We start from the raw sequence: 22,600 nt of genomic DNA on the forward strand, positions 1-22,600 counted from the left end.
TGTGTGTGTGTGTGTGTGTGTGTGTGTGTGTGTGTGTGTGTGTGTCTCTCTGTGTGTGTGTGTCTCAGTTCGTGGACATCGGCATCGTAACCAGCATCGAGGTGAATCACAAGTCGGTGGAAAGCGCCAAGAAAGGCCAAGAGATCTGCATCAAGATCGAGCCGATTCCCGGAGAGTCGCCCAAGATGTACGGACGCCACTTTGAAGCCACCGACGTCATCGTCAGCAAGGTGAGAGGAAGAGTTTATCTTTTATTAAACATTTAACGGAGGAGAATGAATCCGTGCTGCTGCTTCGTCTTCCGCCGCCGTCGTCGTGGTTACTAGAAAAGCTCGTTTATCTCTGGAGGAAAGACGCGAGTTCAGAGTCTAAGAGATGAAGACAGAAAGGAGAGTAAAGACAATAAGAGGTAAGAAGGGAAAGAATAGAAGAGAGGGAAACATTTTCATTTAATTGGTTTTAAATTAATTTCCTTCTTTCCTTCTTTCCTTCCTTCTCTTCCATCCTTCTTTCATTCCTTCCTTCCTTCCTTCCTTCCTTCTTTCTTTCCTACCTTCTCTTCCCTCCTTTCCATCCTTCCTTACTTCCTTCCTTCTTTCCCTCCTTTCCTTCTTTCCTTCCATCTCTTCCATCCTTCCTTCCTTCCTTCTCTTCCATCCTTCCTTCCTTCCTTCCTTCTTTCTCTCCTTCTTTCCTTCCATCCTTCCATTTCTTCCATCCTTCCTTCCTTCCTTCTCTTCCATCCTTCCATCCTTCCTTCTCTTCCATCCTTCCTTCCTTCCTTCTCTTCCCTCCTTCTTTCCTTCCATCCATCTGTCTTTCCTTCCTTCCTTCCTTCCTTCCTTCCTCCCTCCTTCCCTCCCTCCCTCCCTCCCTCTTTCCTTCCATCCTCCCTTCCTCCCTCCCTTCCTCCCTCCCTCCCTCCCTCCCTTCCTTCCATCTTTTTAATGATCCTCATCAGAGTATTTACTGCTTATAAATATCACTCTGACAGTATGTTGAGGGTTAAACTTCTTATAAAACAGTCGAAATTCAGATTGTAAACTGCTCCAAACATCAGGAGCTTTTCTTCCTGATTCACGTCTAACTTTGGGAACTAAAACATTCAGAACATTCACAGTATTTGAGTCTCTTCATCACTTCCTGTCTGTGTGTTTCAGATCACTCGCGCCTCCATCGACGCTCTGAAGAACTGGTTCAGAGACGAGATGACGAAGACCGACTGGCAGCTGATCATGGAGCTGAAGAAAACCTTCGAGATCATCTGAGGACGGAAATCAAGACGCGGACGACAAACAACGACAAAGAGAAACGATGAGAAACGACGGCAAAGAAAAACCAACAAACAAAGGGACAAAAAAATTACAAAAAAAAAACGAATAAAGACGTGAAAGTGTTTTTCTGTGAGAAACGAACAGTTTTTTCCACTGTTGTTAACAGTGATAGCTTAGAACACACACACACACACACACACACACACACACACACACACACACACACACACACACACACAGTATTCCAACGTGCCTGTTTCTTCAGCTACAACGTTGTTATTACTCTTTCTTCTTGTTCTCCGCTCTGATTTGTGGCTGCTGCTTCGTCCCCCCTCCTCCTCCTCCTCTTCCTCCTCCTCCTCCACCTCCCTAACTCGCCCAGGTGCATTGTGGGATTATATTTAAAGAACAGCAACACCACTTTTTGGAAGGAAGAGAGTTTTCTTTTCACCAAACACCAAAATCATTGAGGCCTGAAAAGACTTTGAGGAGACGACTCAGCGTTGATGGTTTTTTGCGTTGGTGCAGTTTGTCGGCCATGTTGGAGGTCGGCGTGGCGACGGGAGAGAGAATGGGGGGGGTGGATGACAGAGGGGGACATTTTCTGTTTTTGCTGCAAATGCTGATGTAATAAATTCCCATGATTCTGATGAAACTGGGTTTTCAGTTTGGTTCTGTTCAACGTCTGCGGAAGAAGAAATCACGGAAGTACGATGATCTTAAACCTACAATGATTTTAAACCTACGTACGATGATTTTAAACCTACTTAAGATGATTTTAAACATACATACGATTTTAAACGTACAAACGATGATTTTAAACTTACGTACGATGATTTTAAACCTACGTACGATGATTTTAAACTTACGATGATTTTAAACCTACGTACGATGATTCAAAACGTACGTACAATGATTTTAAACCTACGTACGATGATTTTAAACCTACATATGATTTTAAACGTACATACAATGATTTTAAACTCACGATGATTTTAAACCTACGTACGATGATTTTAAACCTGCGTACGATCATTCAAAACGTACGTACAATGATTTAAACGTACAATGATTTTAAACCTACTTAAGATGATTTTAAACATACATACGATTTTAAACGTACAAACGATGATTTTAAACTTACGTACGATGATTTTAAACCTACGTACGATGATTTTAAACTTACGATGATTCAAAAGGTACGTACAATGATTTTAAACCTACGTACGATGATTTTAAACCTACATATGATTTTAAACTCACGATGATTTTAAACCTACGTACGATGATTTTAAACCTGCGTACGATCATTCAAAACGTACGTACGATGATTATAAACGTACGTACGATGATTTTAAACATACGTACGATGATTTTAAACATACGTACGATGATTTTAAACTTACGATGATTTTAAACCTACGTACGATGATTCAAAACGTACGTACAATGATTTTAAACCTACGTACGATGATTTTAAACCTACATATGATTTTAAACGTACATACAATGATTTTAAACTCACGATGATTTTAAACCTACGTACGATGATTTTAAACCTGCGTACGATCATTCAAAACGTACGTACAATGATTTAAACGTACAATGATTTTAAACCTACTTAAGATGATTTTAAACATACATACGATTTTAAACGTACAAACGATGATTTTAAACTTACGTACGATGATTTTAAACCTACGTACGATGATTTTAAACTTACGATGATTCAAAAGGTACGTACAATGATTTTAAACCTACGTACGATGATTTTAAACCTACATATGATTTTAAACTCACGATGATTTTAAACCTACGTACGATGATTTTAAACCTGCGTACGATCATTCAAAACGTACGTACGATGATTATAAACGTACGTACGATGATTTTAAACATACGTACGATGATTTTAAACATACGTACGATGATTTTAAAAGTACGTACGATGATTTTAAACTTACGATGATTTTAAACCTACGTACGATGATTCAAAACGTACGTACGATGATTTTAAACCTTAATACGATGATTTCAAACATGTATGATGATTTTCAAGCTGATATATTGATGCTGATACGTAAGGCAGCTTCATTTATATTACAGCACATTTCATACACAATGGCAACTCGTAAAAACATGGAAACATTAAAACATACAATTAGGGAAAGGATGGAGGGAGGAAGGTACGTAGGAGGGAAGGAGGAAGGAAAGGAGGGGGGAAGGAAGGAAGGAATGAAAGGAGGGAGGAAGAAGGGAAAGGAAGGAAGGAAAGACGGACAGAGGAAGGAAAGAAGAAACAGACTTTCCTTCCCTCTTTCCTCCCTGTCCTTTCTTCCTTCCTTCCTTCCTTCCTTCCTTCCTTCCTTCCTTCCTTCCTTCCTTCCTTCCTCCCTATCATTCTTTCCTTCCTTTTCTTCCCTTCCCTCCTTCCCTCCTTCCTCCCTATCCTTCCTTCCCTCTTTCCTTCCTTCCTTCCTTCCTTCCTTCCTTCCTTCCTTCCTTCCTTCCTAATAACCCTAACCCTCATCAGATCGCATTATTCTGTTTGTGGCCCTTTAATGAAGCTGAGTTTAAACCTTCCTGACTTCCTGAGTCTCATATAAATCAAAGTGAGGAGAAACAAGTCGTATTAAATATATTTAATAGAAACATTTTCATGTACAACAAACATTTAAACTTTTATTTCTGCTTCATTTAAAAAATATATTTATAAAATCAATCTTGTTAAAGTGCTGAAATCGTCCTCTAAATAATATAAATAATAAATATGTAGTTCGGTTGTGATGATTTGTCCGTCAGACGGCAGCGGGGATGAAAAGTCCGTGAAGGTCCAAATGAACGGTGGCGGGAATCTCAGCGCGGGCGAGTTCATCGAAGGTTTTGGCGTCGAGGACGAGAAGAAACGGAGAGACTTTGGGATCCGGAGAGATGACGGACGACAAGATCACACCTGCAGAGAGAAGAGAGATGAGATGATGCTTTAACCCTCCCGTTGTCCTCCGAGGAAGGAGGGAGGGAAGGAGGGAGGAAGGAGGGATGGGGGAGGGAGGGATGGGGGAAGGAAGGAAGGAAGGAGGGAGGGAGGAAAGAAGGAGGGATAGAGTAAGGAAGGAAAGGGAGGAAGGAGGGATGGAGGAAGGAAGGAAGGAGGGATGGAGGGAGGGAGGGATGGGGGAAGGAAGGAGGGAGGGAGGAAGGAAGGAGGGAGGAAAGAAGGAAGGAGGTAGGAAAGAAGGACAGAAGAAAGAAGGAAGGTAATGGGCAGGAAAAAAGAGAAGGAGGGAAGGAAAGAAGGAGGGTGGGAGGAAGGACAGACGGAAGGAAGGAAGGGAGGAAAGAAGGAACAGTCAAAACAGACGGGGTCAATTGAACGTGAAGCACAAGTTGTTTTTGTTTTGGTAGAAGAAGAAACTCACCGTCGTCTTCCTCCTTGGCGCCCGGCGACGCCACGAACACCGGCTCTGAGGGGAAACAGTTGTCCTGCTTCCACATCGAGTATTTCCTGCTGACAACGTCGAATTTGGCGATCTGTTGGATGGAAGAGGGAAACAGGAAGTCAGGCTGCGATGATGTGATTTAGGGTTTTATAAAGTAAGAGCAGAAACGGAAGAGAGGAGGGAAGGAAGGAAAAGAAGGAAGTAAGGAAGGACAGATGAGGGGACGAAGGTAGGAAAGAAAAGAAGGAAGGAAGGAAAGGAAAGGAAAGGAGGGAAGAAGGGACAAGGATGAAAGGGAGGAAGGAAGGATGAAAGCAAGCAAGGAAGGAAGGACAGATGGAGGGGAAGGAAGGAAAGTAGGAAGGAAAAGAAGGAAGGAAGGACAGATGGAGGGAAGGTAGGAAGGAAAAGAAGGAAGGAAGGATGAAAGGGAAGAAGGAAGGACGGAAAAGAAGGCAGGAAGGATGAAAAGAGGGAATGAAGGAAGGAAGAACAGATGGAGAAAAGGAAGGTGGGTCGGATTGGACTCCTCGGTGGGCCTGTTCTGGCCCACGTGCCTCATGTTTAACCCCTCCTGCTTTAGATAATGATGATGTCGTCCTTTTAAAGGCGTTACCTGGTTGGGATGAGGTGTGTACTCCACTCTGGAGCCGTAGACGTATCGGTACTTCTTAGCGTTGAACTTGTAGTTGATGGCTGGAAGCTCCAGACCTGAAGAGGAAAAGTATTTAATCAGTAAAGTTACTTTTACAGCAAAAATGAACAAAATTAGACTGGTTCCAGTTTGTTATGGTTGCTATAGATACAGGTTGTGTTATGGTTGCTATAGATACAGGTTGTGTTACGGTTGCTATAGATACAGGTTGTGTTACAGTTGCTATAGATACAGGTTGTGTTACGGTTGCTATAGATACAGGTTGTGTTACAGTTGCTATAGATACAGGTTGTGTTACGGTTGCTATAGATACAGGTTGTGTTATTGTTGCTATAGGTACAGGTTGTGTTATGGTTGCTATAGATACAGGTTGTGTTATGGTTGCTATAGATACAGGTTGTTCTATGGTTGCTATAGATACAGGTTGTGTTATGGTTGCTATAGATACAGGTTGTGTTATTGTTGCTATAGGTACAGGTTGTGTTATGGTTGCTATAGATACAGGTTGTGTTATGGTTGCTATAGATACAGGTTGTTCTATGGTTGCTATAGATACAGGTTGTGTTGACATCAGAGATCCTGCTGGAGACATTTTTGAAGTTGATTTTTAATTTTGTCATCTTGAACACGAACAGAATGAGTCTAACATGTTTTTAAAGAAGGAAGGACAGATGATAGAAAGAAAGGAGGAAAGATGGATGGAAGGAAGGAAGGAAGGAAAAGAAGACAAGAAGGACAGATGAAAGAAAGAAAGATGGAAAGAAGACAGGAAGGAAAGATGGAAGGAAGGTTTTTGCATAACGCCGCTTTTTGTAAACTGTGATGAAAACGTTTCACTTTTTCTGACATTTATTATCTAGAAAAAGAAGCGAGTGAATAAAGTAACCAGTCGTCTATGGTGGCTCTCTAACCTGTGAACAGAGATTCGGGTTTGCAGTAAACTGATCCGTCCTCTTGCATCACCGCCGTTGCCGTGGTGTCCGTCAGCGTCACCAGGTTACTTCCTCTCGGAGACTCCTGAAGAACAACAAACTCTTCACATGATGCTCAGATATTAAAGTTCGTTATTTAACCCTCCTTCCTTCTTTCCTTCCTTCCTCCCTCCTTTCCTTCCTCCCTCCCTCCTTACTCCTTTCCTTCCTTCCTTCCTTCTCTCGTTACTTCCTTCCTCTTTTCCTCCCTCCCTCCTTACTCCTTTCCTTCCTTACTCCCTCCCTCCCTCCCTCCGTACTCCTTACTCCCTCCTTACTCCTTTCCTTCCTTCCTTCCTTACTCCCTCCCTCCTTACTCCTTTCCTTCCTTCCTTCCTTCTCTCGTTACTTCCTTCCTCTTTTCCTCCCTCCCTCCTTACTCCTTTCCTTCCTTACTCCCTCCCTCCCTCCGTACTCCTTACTCCCTCCTTCCTTCCTTACTCCTTTCCTTCCTTCCTTCCTTCCTTACTCCCTCCCTCCTTACTCCTTTCCTTCCTTCCTTCCTTCTCTCGTTACTTCCTTCCTCTTTTCCTCCCTCCCTCCTTACTCCTTTCCTTCCTTACTCCCTCCCTCCCTCCGTACTCCTTACTCCCTCCTTCCTTCCTCCCTCCCTCCCTCCTTACTCCTTTCCTTCCTTTCTTCCTTCCTCCCTCCTTTCCTTCCTCCCTCCTTACTCCTTTCCTTCCTCCCTCCCTCCCTGCCTCCTTACTCCTTTCATTCCTTCCTCCCTTCCTCCTCCCTTCCTCCTGTCCTCCCTCATCCCTTCCTCCCTTCCTCATCCCTTGAGGACAACAGGAGGGTTAATGTTTCCTACCTTGTGGACGTTGAGCGGCAGCACGAACCTCTGGAGGACCGGCGGTGAGAAGCTGCTGAGGGACTCGGTGAAGTCGTCTCCTTCCTTCCTCATGTTGCGGAGGTAGAACATCTCGTACAGGTTGCTGTCCTCGTACGTGATCATGTCGAACACAACGTGGTCGTCGTCCTCGTAGGCGTTGACGTGGTGGAAGACGACCAGCGCATCGCCGTAGAAACGCGTGGAGACCGCCTTCCCCGTGTGTTTGTTGACGACGTGGAACAAAGTCTGAGAGAGAGAGATAGAAAGAGAGAGAGAGAGAGAGAGAGACAGAGAGAGAGAGAGAGAGAGAGAGAAAAAGAGAAAGAGAGAGGTCCAACATAATTAATAATAATTATATAGATACATTTATATTAACTAATCCCTTTAATGCTAAGTCTGATTCTTGATTGACAGGTATTTAGCAAGAAATTCACTTTTTTTAGGGTTTTGTTTTAGCTATGGATAGGACTAATTAACCCTCCTGTTGTCCTCGAGTCAAGGAAGGAAGGGAGGAAGGAAGGAAGGAAAGGAGGGAGGAGGAAAGAAGGAAGGGAGGGAGGAAAGGAAGGAAGGAGGGAAAGATGGAGGGAGGAAGGAAGGAAGAAAAGGGGATGGAGGGAGGAAGGAAGGAAAAGAGGAAGGAAGGAAAGAAGGAAGGGGGAAAAGGGGATGGAGGGAGGAAAGAAGGAAGGGAGGGAGGAAAGGAAGGAAGGAGGGAAAGATGGAGGGAGGAAGGAAGGAAGAAAAGGGGATGGAGGGAGGGAGAAAGGAAAAGAGGAAGGAATGAAAGAAGGAAGGGGGAAGATAGGAGGGAGGAAAGAAGGAAGGACAGACGGAAGGAAGGAAGGGAGGAAAGAAGGAAGGAAGGACAGACAGATGGAGGGAAGGAAGGAAGGAAGGACAGATGGAAGGAGGGAAGGGGGGACAGATGGAGGGAAGGCCGATCGTTCCTCCATCAGTGTGAGTTTGTCTCTTACGATGTCGTCCTTGTCTAACTTCAGGCAGCTCCCCCAGCTGACTCCTCTGAAGTAAGCCGTGGCCAGTTTGACGATGTCCAGTTTGAACGGCTGCTCCACGAACACGATGTAGTTCTCCGTCATGCCGAAGCTGTGATAGTAGCTAGGACACAACGTGGAGCGGAAAGGAATCGACCCGATCTGCTGCACCTTTCTCAGCGCCGGCTTCTTCTTCTCTTTATCTGGAACACACAACGCAGGATTACTACTAGGAAGGAAGGGAGGAAGAGGGAAGGAAGGAAAGGAGGGAGGCAGGAAGGAAGGGAGGAAGAGGGAAGAAAAGAGGGATGGAGGCAGGAAGGAAGGAAGGGAGGAAGAGGGAAGGAAAGAAGGAGGGAGGAAGGGAGGAAGAGGGAAGGAAATAGGGAGGGAGGGAGGCAGGAAGGAAGGAAGGGAGGGAGGAAGGAAGGGAGGAAAGGAAAGAATGAAGGAAGGTAGGAGGGAGGGAGGAAAGAAGGACATAGGAAAGAAGGAAGGGAGGTAGGAAAGGAAGGAAGGACAGAGGAAGGAAGGAATCAAGGAAGTGAGGAAGGTAGGGTGGAGGAAAGAAAGAGAAGGAGGGAGGGAGGAAAGAAGGACATAGGAAAGAAGGAAGGGAGTTAGGAAAGGAAGGAAGGATGGAGGAAGGAAGGAAAGGAGGGAGGAAGGAAGGAAGGGAGGAAGAGGGAAGGAAAGAGGGAGGGAGGCAGGAAGGGAGGAAGGAAAGGAGGGAGGAAGGAAGGGAAGGAAGGAAGGACATAGGAAGGAAGGAATCATGGAAGGGAGGAAGGTAGGGTGGAGGGAAGAAAGAGAGAAGGAGGGAAGGAAAGAAGGAGGGAGGTAGGAAGGAAGGACAGAGATTGACCAGAGATTAGTTGGTATGAGATGTAATGTCAGTAAATGATTGACAGCTCTCTCCTCAGCACAGAGTTTGAAGGTTTTGAGGACAAACTGTACCTGAGCCGTCGGCCGGGACTTTGAAGATGACGTATTTGGGCAAACCGAAGCTCATGAGAGCGGTTCCCATGTTGTACGTGTTTCCTTCGTCGTCATAGTGAGGATGAGCCGTCGCCAGGTTCAGAGCGATGTGGTTCCTGTAGTTCTCCTGGAAACAGACCAACGATGAGTGACTGTATAAAGAGACGTTTTGGACCTGAGTCGTCTTCTTGGTTTATTACGACGGAGTGTTAGGGCCAAACTACGAGGAAATAAAGAGAATAAAGTCGTAACCAGCGCTAGCCTTGCAGTCGACCGCTACCAGTCAGCTCCTCTTCCACAAAACAATTTCTTCCAAGTCCGTGTGGTTCTTTCTTCGAAATAGACACAGTCGTAATTACGACTTTATTCTCACAATATTACGACTTTATTCACGCAATATTACGACTTTTTTCTCGTAATATTACGACTTTATTCTCCTAAAATTACGACTTTATTCTCCTAAAATTACGACTTTATTCTCGCAATATTATGACTTTTTTCTTGTTATATTATGACTTTATTCTCGTAATTTCCCCCCCAAAAAAACATTCTCTTAGTCTGGCCCTGATACTCCGTCGTAGTTTATAGATATTTACCTTAGCAACGGTTTCCAGGGTAGCAGGGTCGATCTTGTTGATGTAGTTGATCTCAGAGGAGGCGTAGTAATCCTGACCGTAGCGGATGATGTTGATCAAGTTGTTGTCGGTGAAGTCGGGGATAACGTTGCAGAGATGCGAGAACGTTCTAGTGAGAAAAGAGGATAAAGTTTACTGTTCTCTACCGGAGAGAAGACTCTACGTAAGAACATCCCTCCCACCAATACATCAACGAGACATAACTGGTTCTATATGGACTGAAACAGGTTCATGTGTGAACTTATTTATCCTTAGTGGCTGAGTATCGATTAAAAGATTATGATACCAGAACTAATCCAAGAACCCTTAAAGTGATTCTGATACCAGCTGAGTACTTCGTTATACATTTAGGTCTCTGTCTTTTATCCTGTGTAACAGCGTTTAGGTGGCATCTTGGCTGCTGAACTGCTCAGCGCGCTAACTTCACCACCACAGACATCATACTGCATTGAAGAAGGCTTTAAACTAGCGATTGAGACCATAAACACATTTTGAAAACGTTTACTGAGGTTAGAAATCAAGTGAGAAGTTGGTGAATTCTCCATTGACTTGTATAGAGACGGAAGTCCTTTTGACACCAAAACGGTCGCCCCCTGGTGGCCTTTTGATAGAATGCAGTTTTAAGTTACTTCCTCGTTGGCATCATTTCAGAGGACCGGAACTCCCCGCCTGGTTCATATATTACAGGTGTTGAGTACAGTAGCAGATCTCTACGTTACCATGGAGATCTCTACCTGGAGAAGATGTTCTTGCAGGGATCGGGGTAGATCATGGTTCCAAACTCGGAGACGACGATCCGGTCGGCTTTGATGTTTTTCTTGTACGTGTCGCTCTTCAGGAACTTACTTCTGTAATGCACCTCGCCTGAAAAACATCAACAACACATCTACTGTAACCACGAACATGCATCGAGTCCTCTGCTCATTTTAACCTTCGTGTCGTCCTCCCGGGTCAAACTGACCCCGTCTGTTTGGACTGTTCCTCCTTTCCTTCCTTCCGTCTGTCCTCCCTCCTCTCTTTCTTTCCTTCCTCTCTCTTTCCTTTATTCCTTCCTTCTTTCCTTCCTCCTTTCCCTCCTTCCTTCCTCCCTTCCATCCTTCCTTCTTTCCTTCCTTCTTTCCTTATTTCCTTCCTTCCTTCCTTCTCTTCTTCCCTCCTCCCTCCTTCCCTTCCTTCCTCCCTTCCTTCCCTTCCTTCCTCCCTTCCTTCCTTTCCTTCCTCCCGTCCTTCTTTCCTCCCTCTCTCTTTCCTTTATTCCTTCCTTCTTTCCTTCCTCCTTTCCCTCCTTCCTTCCTCCCTTCCATCCTTCCTTCCTTCCTTCTTTCCTTCCTACTTTCACTCCTTCCTTCCTCCCTTCCATCCTTCCTTCTTTCCTTCCTTCTTTCCTTATTTCCTTCCTTCCTTCTCTCCTTCCTTCCTCCCTCCTTCCCTTCCTTCCTCCCTTCCTTCCTTTCCTTCCTCCCGTCCTTCTTTCCTCCCTCTCCTTCTCTCTTTCTTTCTTCCCCATTACCTTCCTTCTTTCCTCTGTCCTTCTTTCCTTCCTTCCTCCCTTACTCTTTTCCTTTCTCCCTCCCTCCCTCCTACCTTCCTTCCTTCCTTCCTTTCCTCCCTCTTTCCTTCCTCCCTCCCTCCTTTCCTCCCTCCCTCCCTCCCTTCCTCCCTTCCTCCACTCGAGGACAGCAGGAAGTTTTTAACTCACCGTTGCTGAAGGTGAAGCTGTGGATGAGCGACATGCCATCGAACCAGTGGTTGTACTCGCTGGTTCCTACAGAGAACAGAGCCGGTCCGTTCCTCAGCAGAGTTCCCTGCAGCCAGGCGGGCAGCGAGCCTGCAGCAAAGGGTCAAAGGTCACACTCACTGATGCAAACTACAACCACCGAATGTCCCAAAAGATGTGAGTATTTGGAGGTAAAAGACGATACAATGAGATGACGTCGTTCAGATCTCAAACGATGGAAAATATGATAGAAAAATATGATATAACTACATTATAATAACACAAATCAACTGATCTATACAACCAAAAACATTAGTGCAGGTTTAAGTGGCGATGTATGGGATGACGCACTAGTGTAACTATGCCATCAAAATCCTTTAATACATAAAAAAACAGCTTTTGAGTAAGTGTCCACTGCAGTAACCACTATACGTGAAAGGGTTAATATCCGGTGTTTCCTTCCCATTTGTAGTATAAACCTCCATATTTCTGCTTTATTTCCTGTTGCTTCTTATAGCCTCCAACGCTCTTATAGCCTCCAACGCTCTTATAGCCTCCGACGCTCTTATAAAGCCTCCAACGCTCTTATATAGCCTCCAACGCTCTTATATAGCCTCCAACGCTCTTATATAGCCTCCAACGCTCTTATATAGCCTCCAACGCTCTTATAGCCTCAGACGCTCTTATAAAGCCTCCAACGCTCTTATAAAGCCTCCAACGCTGTTATACAGCCTCCAACGCTCTTATATAGCCTCCAACGCTCTTATATAGCCTCCAACGCTCTTATAGCCTCCAACGCTCTTATACAGCCTCCAACGCTCTTATATAGCCTCCAACGCTCTTATATAGCCTCTGTCGCTCTTATATAGCCTCCAACGCTCTTATAGCCTCCGTCACTCTTATAGCCTCCAACGCTCTTATAAAGCCTCCAACGCTCTTATACAGTCTCCGACTCTCTTATAAAGCCTCCAACGCTCTTATAGCCTCAGACGCTCTTATACAGCCTCCAACGCTCTTATAAAGCCTCCAACGCTCTTATACAGCCTCCAACGCTCTTATAAAGCCTCCAACGCTCTTATACAGCCTCCAACGCTCTTATATAGCCTCCAACGCTCTTATAAAGCCTCCAACGCTCTTATACAGCCTCCAACGCTCTTATATAGCCTCCAACGCTCTTATACAGCCTCCAACGCTCTTATAAAGCCTCAAACGCTCTTATATAGCCTCCAACGCTCTTATAAAGCCTCCAACGCTCTTATACAGCCTCTGACGCTCTTATAGCCTCTGACGCTCTTATAAAGCCTCCAACGCTTTTATATAGCCTCCAACGCTCTTATAAAGCCTCAAACGCTCTTATATAGCCTCCGCCGTCTACACTAGTGTAACTATGCCATCAAAATCCTTTAATACATAAGAAAACAGCTTTTGAATAACTGCAGTGACCACTATGCATGAAAGGGTTAATATAACAATAATCACAGATGTTGAGATTCTCACCTGTTATTTGAGCTTTTACCGGCTCCGGTGTTTCCTTCCCATTCGTAGTGTAAACCTCCATTATTCTGCTTTATTTCCTTGTTGCTTCCTCACCAGGCTGACTGAGCACCTGTCGCTCTTATATAGCCTCCAACGCTCTTATATAGCCTCCGACGCTCTTATAAACCCCAAACCTGTAAACTGTGTTGATGACATAACAGGACCGATGTGGACTTCAGACAGTGTGTTCTGGCTCGTCTCTCAACCTCTGACCTCCTTAGAAGCACAAAGCATCACAGCTCAGCTTCTATGAGTCTTCACTACATTAATGATAAATATATACAATGCATTCATATATAATAAATCAAGTATCATATACAGAGTTAAACTTATCATTATGGGTTTTTTCCCCCCAGCTGTTTACCTGACCTCGCTGCTGTTATCAGTCGTACTATATAATGATTACTTAGGACGCACGAATCAACCTTTAATCTAAATTGGTATATTACCTGTTGGCACTTTTAATATGAAGTGCTGCTGGATGAAGCCTTGAACTGGATCGTAATCATCAGGAGATAATCAGACTGTGTTATAACATCTACTCGTTATCTCCCGGCCGAATGAGAGCAGAGATATAGAAGCAAATGTACAGTTTTAAAAAGTACATATTGAAGAAGACTACAGTACAGATAAGACTTTATAAATATAAACATATAAATCAGCTCCATGTATCAGCTCCTTTAATACCTTTAAGTAACAAGTATTAATAAAACTTCTCCAGTGAAACTACAACTGAATTTAATCCTTTTTGTCTGCAGAACTAGAAAAAATTAGACTTTTTTTAATGGTTTTAATTGCAGCCAAAATGTTCAAAAGCTTGACTTTACTGCCGTCAAATAAAGTAGAAACACAGGTTTAAAATGTATTAATCTACTAGTATCTGTATCAGTTAATAAAATATGTAATTATATATAAATACACAATATTTACAGCAAATATTTCCCCTTTTTTTGGAGTCGTAGAGAACAACAGAAAACCGAAAAAGACAAATAAATGACAAATAAATGACAAATAAGTAAATGGATCAATAAATAAGATAAAAGACAGATAATTAAGTTACATAAAAGGTTAAAAATAGTTGCAGAGCAGCATAAAAATGTCCTTTTTATAGAGTTTATAAGAACAAAGCTGCAGAAAAACGCCTGTTTATTTAAAGATGTTTCTATAGTCGGAGGGTTTGGGCTCAGTTAAATTAAGTCAAGTTTCAATTATCAAAACTAAATGTGTTATTATTTAAATGTTACATCACTCATTGACTTATTTTCTGAATGTGTGCAGAGGAAGTTTGAACCTTCAGTTCCTAACCTCGGCCGTATCTCTCCTTGTGTAATTGGCTAAATCAGTTTATGGGTTTTATCAGCTGCTGTTATCGGCTGTTAACTTGCAGCAGGGTTAGATGAGATGAGCACTGCTGCAGCTGCACGTAGGAGAGACACACTGAAGCCTTTCTTTCATTCCTCTCTCTTTCCTTCCTTTCTTCCTTCCTTCTGTCCTTCTTTCCTTCCTCCCTCCTTCCTTCCTTTCCTTTCTTCCTTCTTCTTTACTTCCTCCCTCCCTCTTTCTTTCCTTCCCTCCTTCCTTCTTTCCTTCCTCCCTCTTTCTTTCCTTCCTCCTTCCCTCCTTCCTTCCTTCCTCCCTCCTTCCTTCCTTCTTTCCTTCCTTCCTCCATCCTTTCCTTCCTTATTCCAGTTCTGCAACGATGAGCTGAGCACTGCTGCAGCTGCACGTACGAGAGACACACTGAAGCCTGCTGAGGGAGAAATAATCAATATCAATCAATATTCCTTCCTCCCTCCTTCCTTCCTTTCCTTCCTCCCTTCCTTCTTTCCTTCCTCCCTCCTTTCCTTCCTTCCTTCCTCCCTTCTTTCCTTCCTCCCTCCTTCATCCTCCTTTCCTTCCTTCTCCCTCCCTCCCTCCTACCTTCCTTGCTTCCTTATTTCCTCTGGCATTCCTTCCTTCCTTCCTCCCTCCTTCACTCTTTCTTTCCTTCCTCTTTCCTTTCTTCCTTCCTTCTTTCCTTTCTTCCTTCCTTCCTCCTTCCCTTTCTTTCCTTCCCTCCTTCCTTCCTTCTTTCCTTCATTCCTTCCCTTGCTTCCTCCCTCCTCCCTGAAGGAAGGAGGGGAGGAAGGAAGGGAAGGAAGGAAGGTAGGAGGGAGGGAGGGAGAAAGGAAAAAAGGAAGGGAAGCAGGAAGGAAAGAAGGACAGAGGAAAGAAGGAAGGTAATGGGGAGGAAAGAAAGAGAGAAGGAGGGAGGCAGGAAAGAAGGAAGGGAGGAAGGAAGAAGGGAAGGAAAGAAGGAGGGAGGACAGAAGAAAGGAAATTTGATGCTGGGTCCACAAAAAAAGGACGTATGCAAGTTATTCATACGTTTATTTTCACATGTTAACCCTTTAAATTTAAACTAAAACACATAAAACCCTCATTGATCCTTTTATATGTGACACAAACTCTTAAATAACATAAGATAAAATAAACTTGTACAGAGAGTCTTGGATGAAAAATGAAGTTTATTACAAACAACGACAGAGAGCTGTTAGCAGTCAGTTAGCAGCTGTTAGTTTTGTACAAATAACACTGTTTGATTGGTTAGTTGAGTTTTGCCAATGAGGCAACAAGGCTAGGTCTCAAACAGCACCCTACGCCCTCCGTAGTGCACTATTTCCACCTTAAACCTGCCATAGTACACTATTATCCACCTTAAACCTTCTGCAGGGCACTTTATAACCCTTCATAGTGTGATATTATCCTCCTTAGACCCTGCTTAGTACGCTACCTTCCATTAAACCTTTAATAGTGCACTACAGTCCACCTTAAACCCTTCATAATGCACTGCAGTCCACCTTAAACCTTTAATAGTGCACTACAGTCCACCTTAAACTCTTCATAGTGCACTACAGTCCACCTTAAACCTTTAATAGTGCACTACCTTCCATTAAAACCTTTAATAATGCACTAGTCCACCTTAAACCTTTAATAGTGCACTACTTTCCACCTTAAACCCTTCATGGTGCACTACTTTCCACCTTAAACCCTTCATGGTGCACTACCTTTCTTTAAAAACCTCCATAGTGCACTACAGTCCACCTTAAATCCTTCATAGTGCACTACAGTCCACCTTAAACCCTTCATAGTGCACTACAGTCCACCTTAAACCCTTCATAGTGCACTACCTTTCTTTAAACTCTTAATAGTGCACTACAGTCCACCTTAAACCCTCCATAGTGCACTACAGTCCACCTTAAACCCTTCATAGTGCACTACCTTTCTTTAAACTCTTAATAGTGCACTACAGTCCACCTTAAACCCTTCATAGTGCACTACAGTCCACCTTAAACCCTTCATAGTGCACTACAGTCCACCTTAAACCCTTCATAGTGCACTGCAGTCCACCTTAAACCTTTAATAGTGCACTACAGTCCACCTTAAACCCTTCATAGTGCACTACAGTCCACCTTAAAACCTTTAATAGTGCACTACAGTCCACCTTAAAACCTTTAATAGTGCACTACAGTCCACCTTAAACCCTCCATAGTGCACTACAGTCCACCTTAAACCCTTCATAGTGCACTACCTTTCTTTAAACTCTTAATAGTGCACTACAGTCCACCTTAAACCCTTCATAGTGCACTACAGTCCACCTTAAACCCTCCATAGTGCACTACAGTCCACCTTAAACCCATCATAGTGCACTACAGTCCACCTTAAACCCTCCATAGTGCACTACAGTCCACCTTAAACCCATCATAGTGCACTACAGTCCACCTTAAACCCTCCATAGTGCACTACAGTCCACCTTAAACCCTTCATAGTGCACTACAGTCCACCTTAAACCCTCCATAGTGCACTACAGTCCACCTTAAACCCTTCATGGTGGACTACAGTCCAACCGGTGCACTCCGAGTTCAAAGGTTTGATGTTTTATTATCGTGGGTTTTTTTTTCCATGTTGAAATCATTTCTTCGCCCTTCTTTCGGAATAACGGGAACAAGCTAGCGTCCTTTTCTAGAGTCAGTCACGACTTTACGCTGCGTTCACGTTTTTTGTGGGATTAATAAATATTTACGCTTTTGACTCGTGTAGCATTCAAGACGGGTCGTACAGTTGCATAACGACGCAGACTCTTCCGTTATTATTAAGTCGTAATTTACAATTTGGATGCCGACGAAAGTAACGTACGATATTCCCGACGGGACTTGAATGCAGCATTTACATTTAAGTGCGACACACACCGATCACGACGCTTCACATTAGTGTCTTTAACTACCTAGAAATTGTGTTTTTATAAAAATCGGCCAGGTTTTTTTTCTTTTTTTTTCTTTTTAAATAAATTGACGATATCGTAACTTTCTACGACACTTTTCACGATGTAGTTTCTCACGTGTGTTTTCCTGCAAGATGTTTTATGATCTAATAATGAGCCAAGTTTCTGCTTCTCAGAGTCTTTAAGCTTCCCGTCGTCCTCCCGGGTCAAACTGACCCCGTCTGTTTTGACTGTTCCTTCCTTCCTTCCTTCCTTCCTTCCTCCTTTCTTCCTTCCGTCCTTCCTTCCTTCATTCCTCTTTTCCTTTCTCCCTCCCTCCTTCTCTCTTTCTTTCCTCTTCCTTCCTTCCTTCCTCTCTCCTTCTTCCTCCCTCTTTTCCTTCCTTCTCCCTTCCTTCCATCCATCCTTCCTTCCTTCCTCCTTTCTTCCTTCCTTCCTTCCTTCCTTCATTCCTCTTTTCCTTTCTCCCTCCCTCCTTCTCTCTTTCTTTCCTCTTCCTTCCTTCCTTCCTCTCTCCTTCTTCCTCCCTCTTTTCCTTCCTTCTCCCTTCCTTCCATCCATCCTTCCTTCCTTCCTTCTTCCTCCCTTCCTTCCTCCCTCTTTTCCTTCCTTCTTCCTTCCTCCCTTCCTTCCTCCTTTCCTTCCTTCTTCCTCCCTTCCTTCCTCGAGGACAACAGGAGGGTTAAATTCTGTATTTTTTAGACATTTAAAGAGTAAACACGTCTTTTTTTATCCTCTTCTTTTATAATTTAACGTAATAAATGTTCTAACTGTAATAAATAGTCTAAATAAACATTTTGCATAGTGAGAGATGGATCGAGGAGAGCAGAGCGCAGCGGCACGCTGCTCCGTTATTGCATAAAAATACAACAAAAGTCTTAAAAGTGAAGCTTTCGATCGTTTCTCATGATCTTCATCAGCACATGAAGTTGTTGTGATATTGTAGATTTACTTTTTTTCTCAAGTCTTTAATGATTTCTTGGCTCAGAAGTTGAGATTTAAAGCTCATTCTGGGGTTTAGACTGAAACAATCACCCTGAGCTCCATTTAGTAGCTTTTTCTGGAGCTTTCGATCATCTCACACAGTCTTTATGAGTTGTTGAGGTTTATTAATTCTCTTCATGTTGGTTTAAAGTTAATTCTTGACTATTGAACCAGCAGTTTGGTCCCTTTAGTTTCTCTTCTGGAGCTTTCAGTCAGCTACAGAGTGAGACTGTTTATATCCAGAGCTCTAACGACTAGTTTCATTATTGATTTGAGTATTTTCTTCATTGTTTTTAGGATTGTTGGATCCATAAAATGTCATAAAAGTCAAAAATATTCAGTTTACTGTCAGAGAGGACTTAAAGAAACTACAGATATTTACATTAAAGAAGCTGGAATCAGAGAATTTTGACTTTATTTCCTTAAAAAAACGACTCAAAACGACTACTAGACGATCAGATACTTGGCTCCATTAATCACTGCAGCGTTAAAAACGTCAGATTTTAAACACGATAACTTTACGTGTATAATTCTTGCGTGACAACACACACGAGAAAGTAAATGTGTGTGTGTTCCTCTTCATCTGAAGGCAGCGCTCCTCCACCTTTTAACCCTTTTTCATAGTGTTTGCTACGTCTCTCCCTTCATAAATCACAGTGCACTACTTCTTCCAACCTTTGTTATTATTATTATTATTATTATTATTGTTATTATTATCTTCTTAAAGCCTCCGTTAAGTGCACTCTGCAGGCCTGCGTAGCTCCTTAAGGACCGGGGTGTTGTCTGAGAATGGCACCAGAGAAGAAACAGAGAGACAGAGACAGAGAGAGAGAGAGAGACAGGGAGGTAGAGAGACAGGTAGAGAGACAGGTAGAGAGACAGGTAGAGAGCGTGTTGAAGGTTTTAGTAGAAACAGACAGTCACAGTGTGCTGCCTGTCTGTCTGCCTGTCTGTCCTCCAGGCAGGCAGACAGACAGGCGGACAGACAGACAGTCACAGTGTGCTGCCTGTCTGTCCGCCTGTCTGTCCTCCAGGCAGGCGGACAGACAGGCAGACAGACAGAAAGACAGTCACAGTGTGCTGCCTGTCTGTCTGCCTGTCTGTCTTCCAGGCAGGCAGACAGACAGGCAGACAGACAGACAGTCACAGTGTGCTGCCTGTCTATCTGTCTGCCTGTCTGTCCTCCAGGCAGGCGGACAGACAGGCGGACAGACAGACAGTCACAGTGTGCTGCCTGTCTGTCCGCCTGTCTGCCTGTCTGTCCTCCAGGCAGGCGGACAGACAGACAGTCACAGTGTGCTGTCTGTCTGTCCTCCAGGCAGGCAGACAGACAGGCGGACAGAGAGACACAGTGTCCAGTGTTAGTGGAGTAGCAGTTGAGAGGTCTGGTCTATATACAAGAACAAGAAATGCATATTCAGAATATCCAAAAACTAACCAGAGCATGCTCACACTGGAGGCCCCTTCCACACCGCCGGTTGCTATGGTAACCGTGGTGGATGGAGGGGAGGAAGAGGGGGGGTATAAGGAGTTTGGGTTTTTTTTTAGAGGTGGCAGCTCTGGTTAGCTATAAAAGACCCCAAAAGGAAAAAATAAAAAAAACAAAAAAGAGACGGGTGTCACCGCAAACACAACAAATCGTCATGGCAACGCTACACCGGGACACCACCTAACTGTCAGTGGAAAACACACACACACACACACATACACACACACACACACATATACAGGATGGCGTTACTACACACATTCACATTCACACTCACTCACATATGTACGCTCTCTCTCTTACACACACACACGCACACACACACACACACACGCACACACACACACACGCACACACACACACACACACACACACACACACATTAATATGACAAAAACAGTTTCTCTCGTATTTTTTTTTCTTCTTCTCTACTGGAGGTGAAAAACAGATTCTATTATTCTTAATTATAATAATCATCATAGTAATCTTCATCATCATCTTCGTCATAGCAGTGGTTCATATGTATATGTGTGTGTGTGTGTGTGTGTGTGTGTGCATGTGCGTGTGTGTGTTTGTGTGTGTGTCTTTAGTCTGTTTATACACACTATTAACAGGGTGAGCTCTGATTGGTCAGACGGGTCGTTTTCACCTCTTCTCTTCCAGGAAACTTTTTTTCTTCTTTTTCTTTTTCTTAATTTATTTTAATTGTCTCTTGTTGCTAGGCAACAGCAGCTTCCTGGAATCCCAGTCTTGTGATGATGATGATGATGTCGTGGTGTGTGTGGTCATTTGTTCTCCCTCCGACTGACCCGAAAAAGGTTAAACAGTTTGTGATGATGTCATCGGGGGGTTGGGACTGAGCCGTAAACTGGAGAGCGACCTGATTGGACGAGATGAGGACGGGAGGCGGGACGAGGGAGGAGGAGGCGTGTTTTTGGCTGAATGTTGAAGCACCAGGAAGGAGGGAGGAGATTAACAGTACCTGCTGCTGGGAGTGTGTGTGTGTGTGTAGGTGTGTGTGTAGGTGTGTGTGTGTGTGTGTGTGTAGGTATGTGTGTGTGTGTGTGTGTGTGTGTGTGTGTGTGCAAGCGATCAGGGTCAAAAAGCGTGTTAGAAAACAGCCAATCACAGCCTCAGATTTGATCCAGGTACCTCAACAGCTGTTTAAATAACACTTAATGTCACTGCTCCTTTAGTTTTAAAATCATTCGAAATTAAAGATTTTACCGTCGTGTTTTTGGCCCTGTCGGCTTGCAGTGTGTGTGTGTGTGTGTGTGTGTGTGTGTGTGTGTGTGTCAGTGTGTGTTGAGCACGCTGCGTGGCACCCAGCCCTCGGCGGCCGGCGAGTCGCTGTTGGCGGGCCGGTACACCAGACTCTGACCCTGCTGGTTCGACGCCAGGATCTGAACCTTTTCCCCCCGAAACACGGAGATCTCGTCCTCACGCACGGCTGCGAAGTCCTGCAGGACATGGACCAGCTCCTGGGAGGAGGGGGGGGGGGGGGGGCAGAGAGACAGGTGAGACAGGTGAGAGAGAGAGAGAGAGAGAGACAGGTGAGAGACAGACAGGTGAGAGAGAGAGACAGGTGAGGGGTTCAGTAAAAACGACCTAATCAGGAGTGATGTAATACCTGGTCGTCCTGCTCGTTGTCGTGCTGCGGTTGGGGGGCGTGGCCGTTCGGTGTGGGCGGGGCCGATGGCGGTCGCCCTGACGACAGCGGTCGGGTCACCGCTATGCCCCCCTCCTTCCTCTGGTACTCGATCGGCGACTGAAGAGCTGCAGGATGAAAAACAAGAGACATCATCTACTGTAACATCCAGGAGATTCAAGGAGGATTCAAGGAGGATTTAAGGAAGATTCAAGGAGGATTTATATCTATTTAAGGGTGTTTCAGTTGTTTTCCAGGACATGGATCATGGCTCCTCCTACTCACCTGACAGGAAGTTGTTCTGAGCGTCCAGCAGGGCGGCGATGTTTTCCACCCAGGTCAGTTTGATGCTGGCGGAGGAAGCCTGCAGCGTGAATCGCTCCGCCGAGCCGCGAGACCACAACACGAACTTACAGGGATCCCCGTCCACGCTGTCCTGCATCGCCAGGTAACTCACCTGAGGACACAGCACACCGTAACCACAGTGCTCCCAGTATAAACCAGTTGAAACCGGTTTAATCTAACCAGTATAAACCAGTTTAAACTGGTTTGAACCAGTATAAACTGGTTTGAACCAGTATAAATTACTATAAACCAGTTTAAACCAGTATAAACCGGTTTGAACCAGTATAAACCAGTTTAAACCACTATAAATGACTGTAAACCCGTATAAACCCGTATACCCAGTCTAACCAGTCTAACTAGTCTAACAGTATAACCAGTATAAACCAGTTTTAACCAGTATAAATTACTATAAACCAGTTTAAACCAGTATAAACCAGTATAACCAGTATAAACCAGTAAACCAGTATACCCAGTGTACCCAGTCTAACCACTATAAACCAGTAAACCCAGTACAAAGCAGTATAAACCAGTATAAACCAGTGTAAACCAGAATAAACCTGTATAAATCAGTCTAACCAGTGTACCTTGATGCTGTTCTTGAACTGGTATCCCGGGTTATTGGAGCCTTTCCGCAGCAGCTCGCTGAAGATGATGATCTGCTCGAACAGGAAAACGCGACGTTCTTTACTGCGAGACAAAACGCCTCCGTCCTGTTCCCACACGCAGAACGTCTCCTGCTGCAGCAGCTTCCCCTGAGACGTCAACTTCCCCTGAGAGAGACAGACGGGTGGGGAGGGAGACAGGTGAGAGAGAGAGAGACAGTGAGGATAGGTGAGA

The 22,600-nt window shown here is 44.3% G+C and overlaps 3 protein-coding genes and 1 long non-coding RNA gene across 4 annotated transcripts in view; 1 reads left to right on the plus strand and 3 right to left on the minus strand.

Moving 5' to 3' along the window:
* eif5b (eukaryotic translation initiation factor 5B) overlaps positions 1 to 1,849 on the plus strand; it is a 17,238-nt gene extending 15,389 nt beyond the window's left edge. Inside the window, exons 24-25 of the mRNA XM_062414580.1 lie at positions 69 to 230; positions 1,161 to 1,849. Coding sequence (XP_062270564.1) covers positions 69 to 230; positions 1,161 to 1,268 — 270 coding nt within the window. The 3' untranslated portion in view covers positions 1,269 to 1,849. The remainder of the gene's footprint in view (positions 1 to 68; positions 231 to 1,160) is intronic.
* Positions 1,850 to 4,072: 2,223 nt separating this feature from the next.
* Positions 4,073 to 13,058, minus strand: bco1l (beta-carotene oxygenase 1, like). Its single transcript, XM_062414908.1, is given in 11 exon segments — positions 4,073 to 4,227; positions 4,694 to 4,805; positions 5,331 to 5,425; positions 6,281 to 6,386; positions 7,155 to 7,421; positions 8,153 to 8,367; positions 9,119 to 9,275; positions 9,745 to 9,892; positions 10,518 to 10,647; positions 11,483 to 11,611; positions 12,998 to 13,058. Coding segments are annotated over 11 exon segments (1,575 nt in total).
* A 2,331-nt stretch (positions 13,059 to 15,389) lies between these two features.
* LOC133976512 (uncharacterized) lies at positions 15,390 to 16,586 on the minus strand. Its single transcript, XR_009924835.1, has 3 exons — positions 16,427 to 16,586; positions 15,963 to 15,997; positions 15,390 to 15,809 (listed from the first exon to the last, which is right to left on the minus strand). It is a non-coding gene; the product is annotated as an uncharacterized LOC133976512 (long non-coding RNA).
* Positions 16,587 to 19,616: 3,030 nt separating this feature from the next.
* LOC133976415 (kalirin-like) lies at positions 19,617 to 22,533 on the minus strand (the record flags this gene model as incomplete). Its single annotated transcript, XM_062414624.1, is given in 4 exon segments — positions 19,617 to 21,251; positions 21,401 to 21,546; positions 21,704 to 21,875; positions 22,348 to 22,533. Coding segments are annotated over 4 exon segments (690 nt in total), but the record flags the coding sequence as incomplete, so codon positions are not given.
* Between the last annotated feature and the right edge of the window lie 67 nt (positions 22,534 to 22,600).

This window comes from Scomber scombrus, chromosome 24, assembly GCF_963691925.1.
Source record: "Scomber scombrus chromosome 24, fScoSco1.1, whole genome shotgun sequence".
Taxonomy (NCBI): Eukaryota; Metazoa; Chordata; class Actinopteri; order Scombriformes; family Scombridae; genus Scomber; species Scomber scombrus.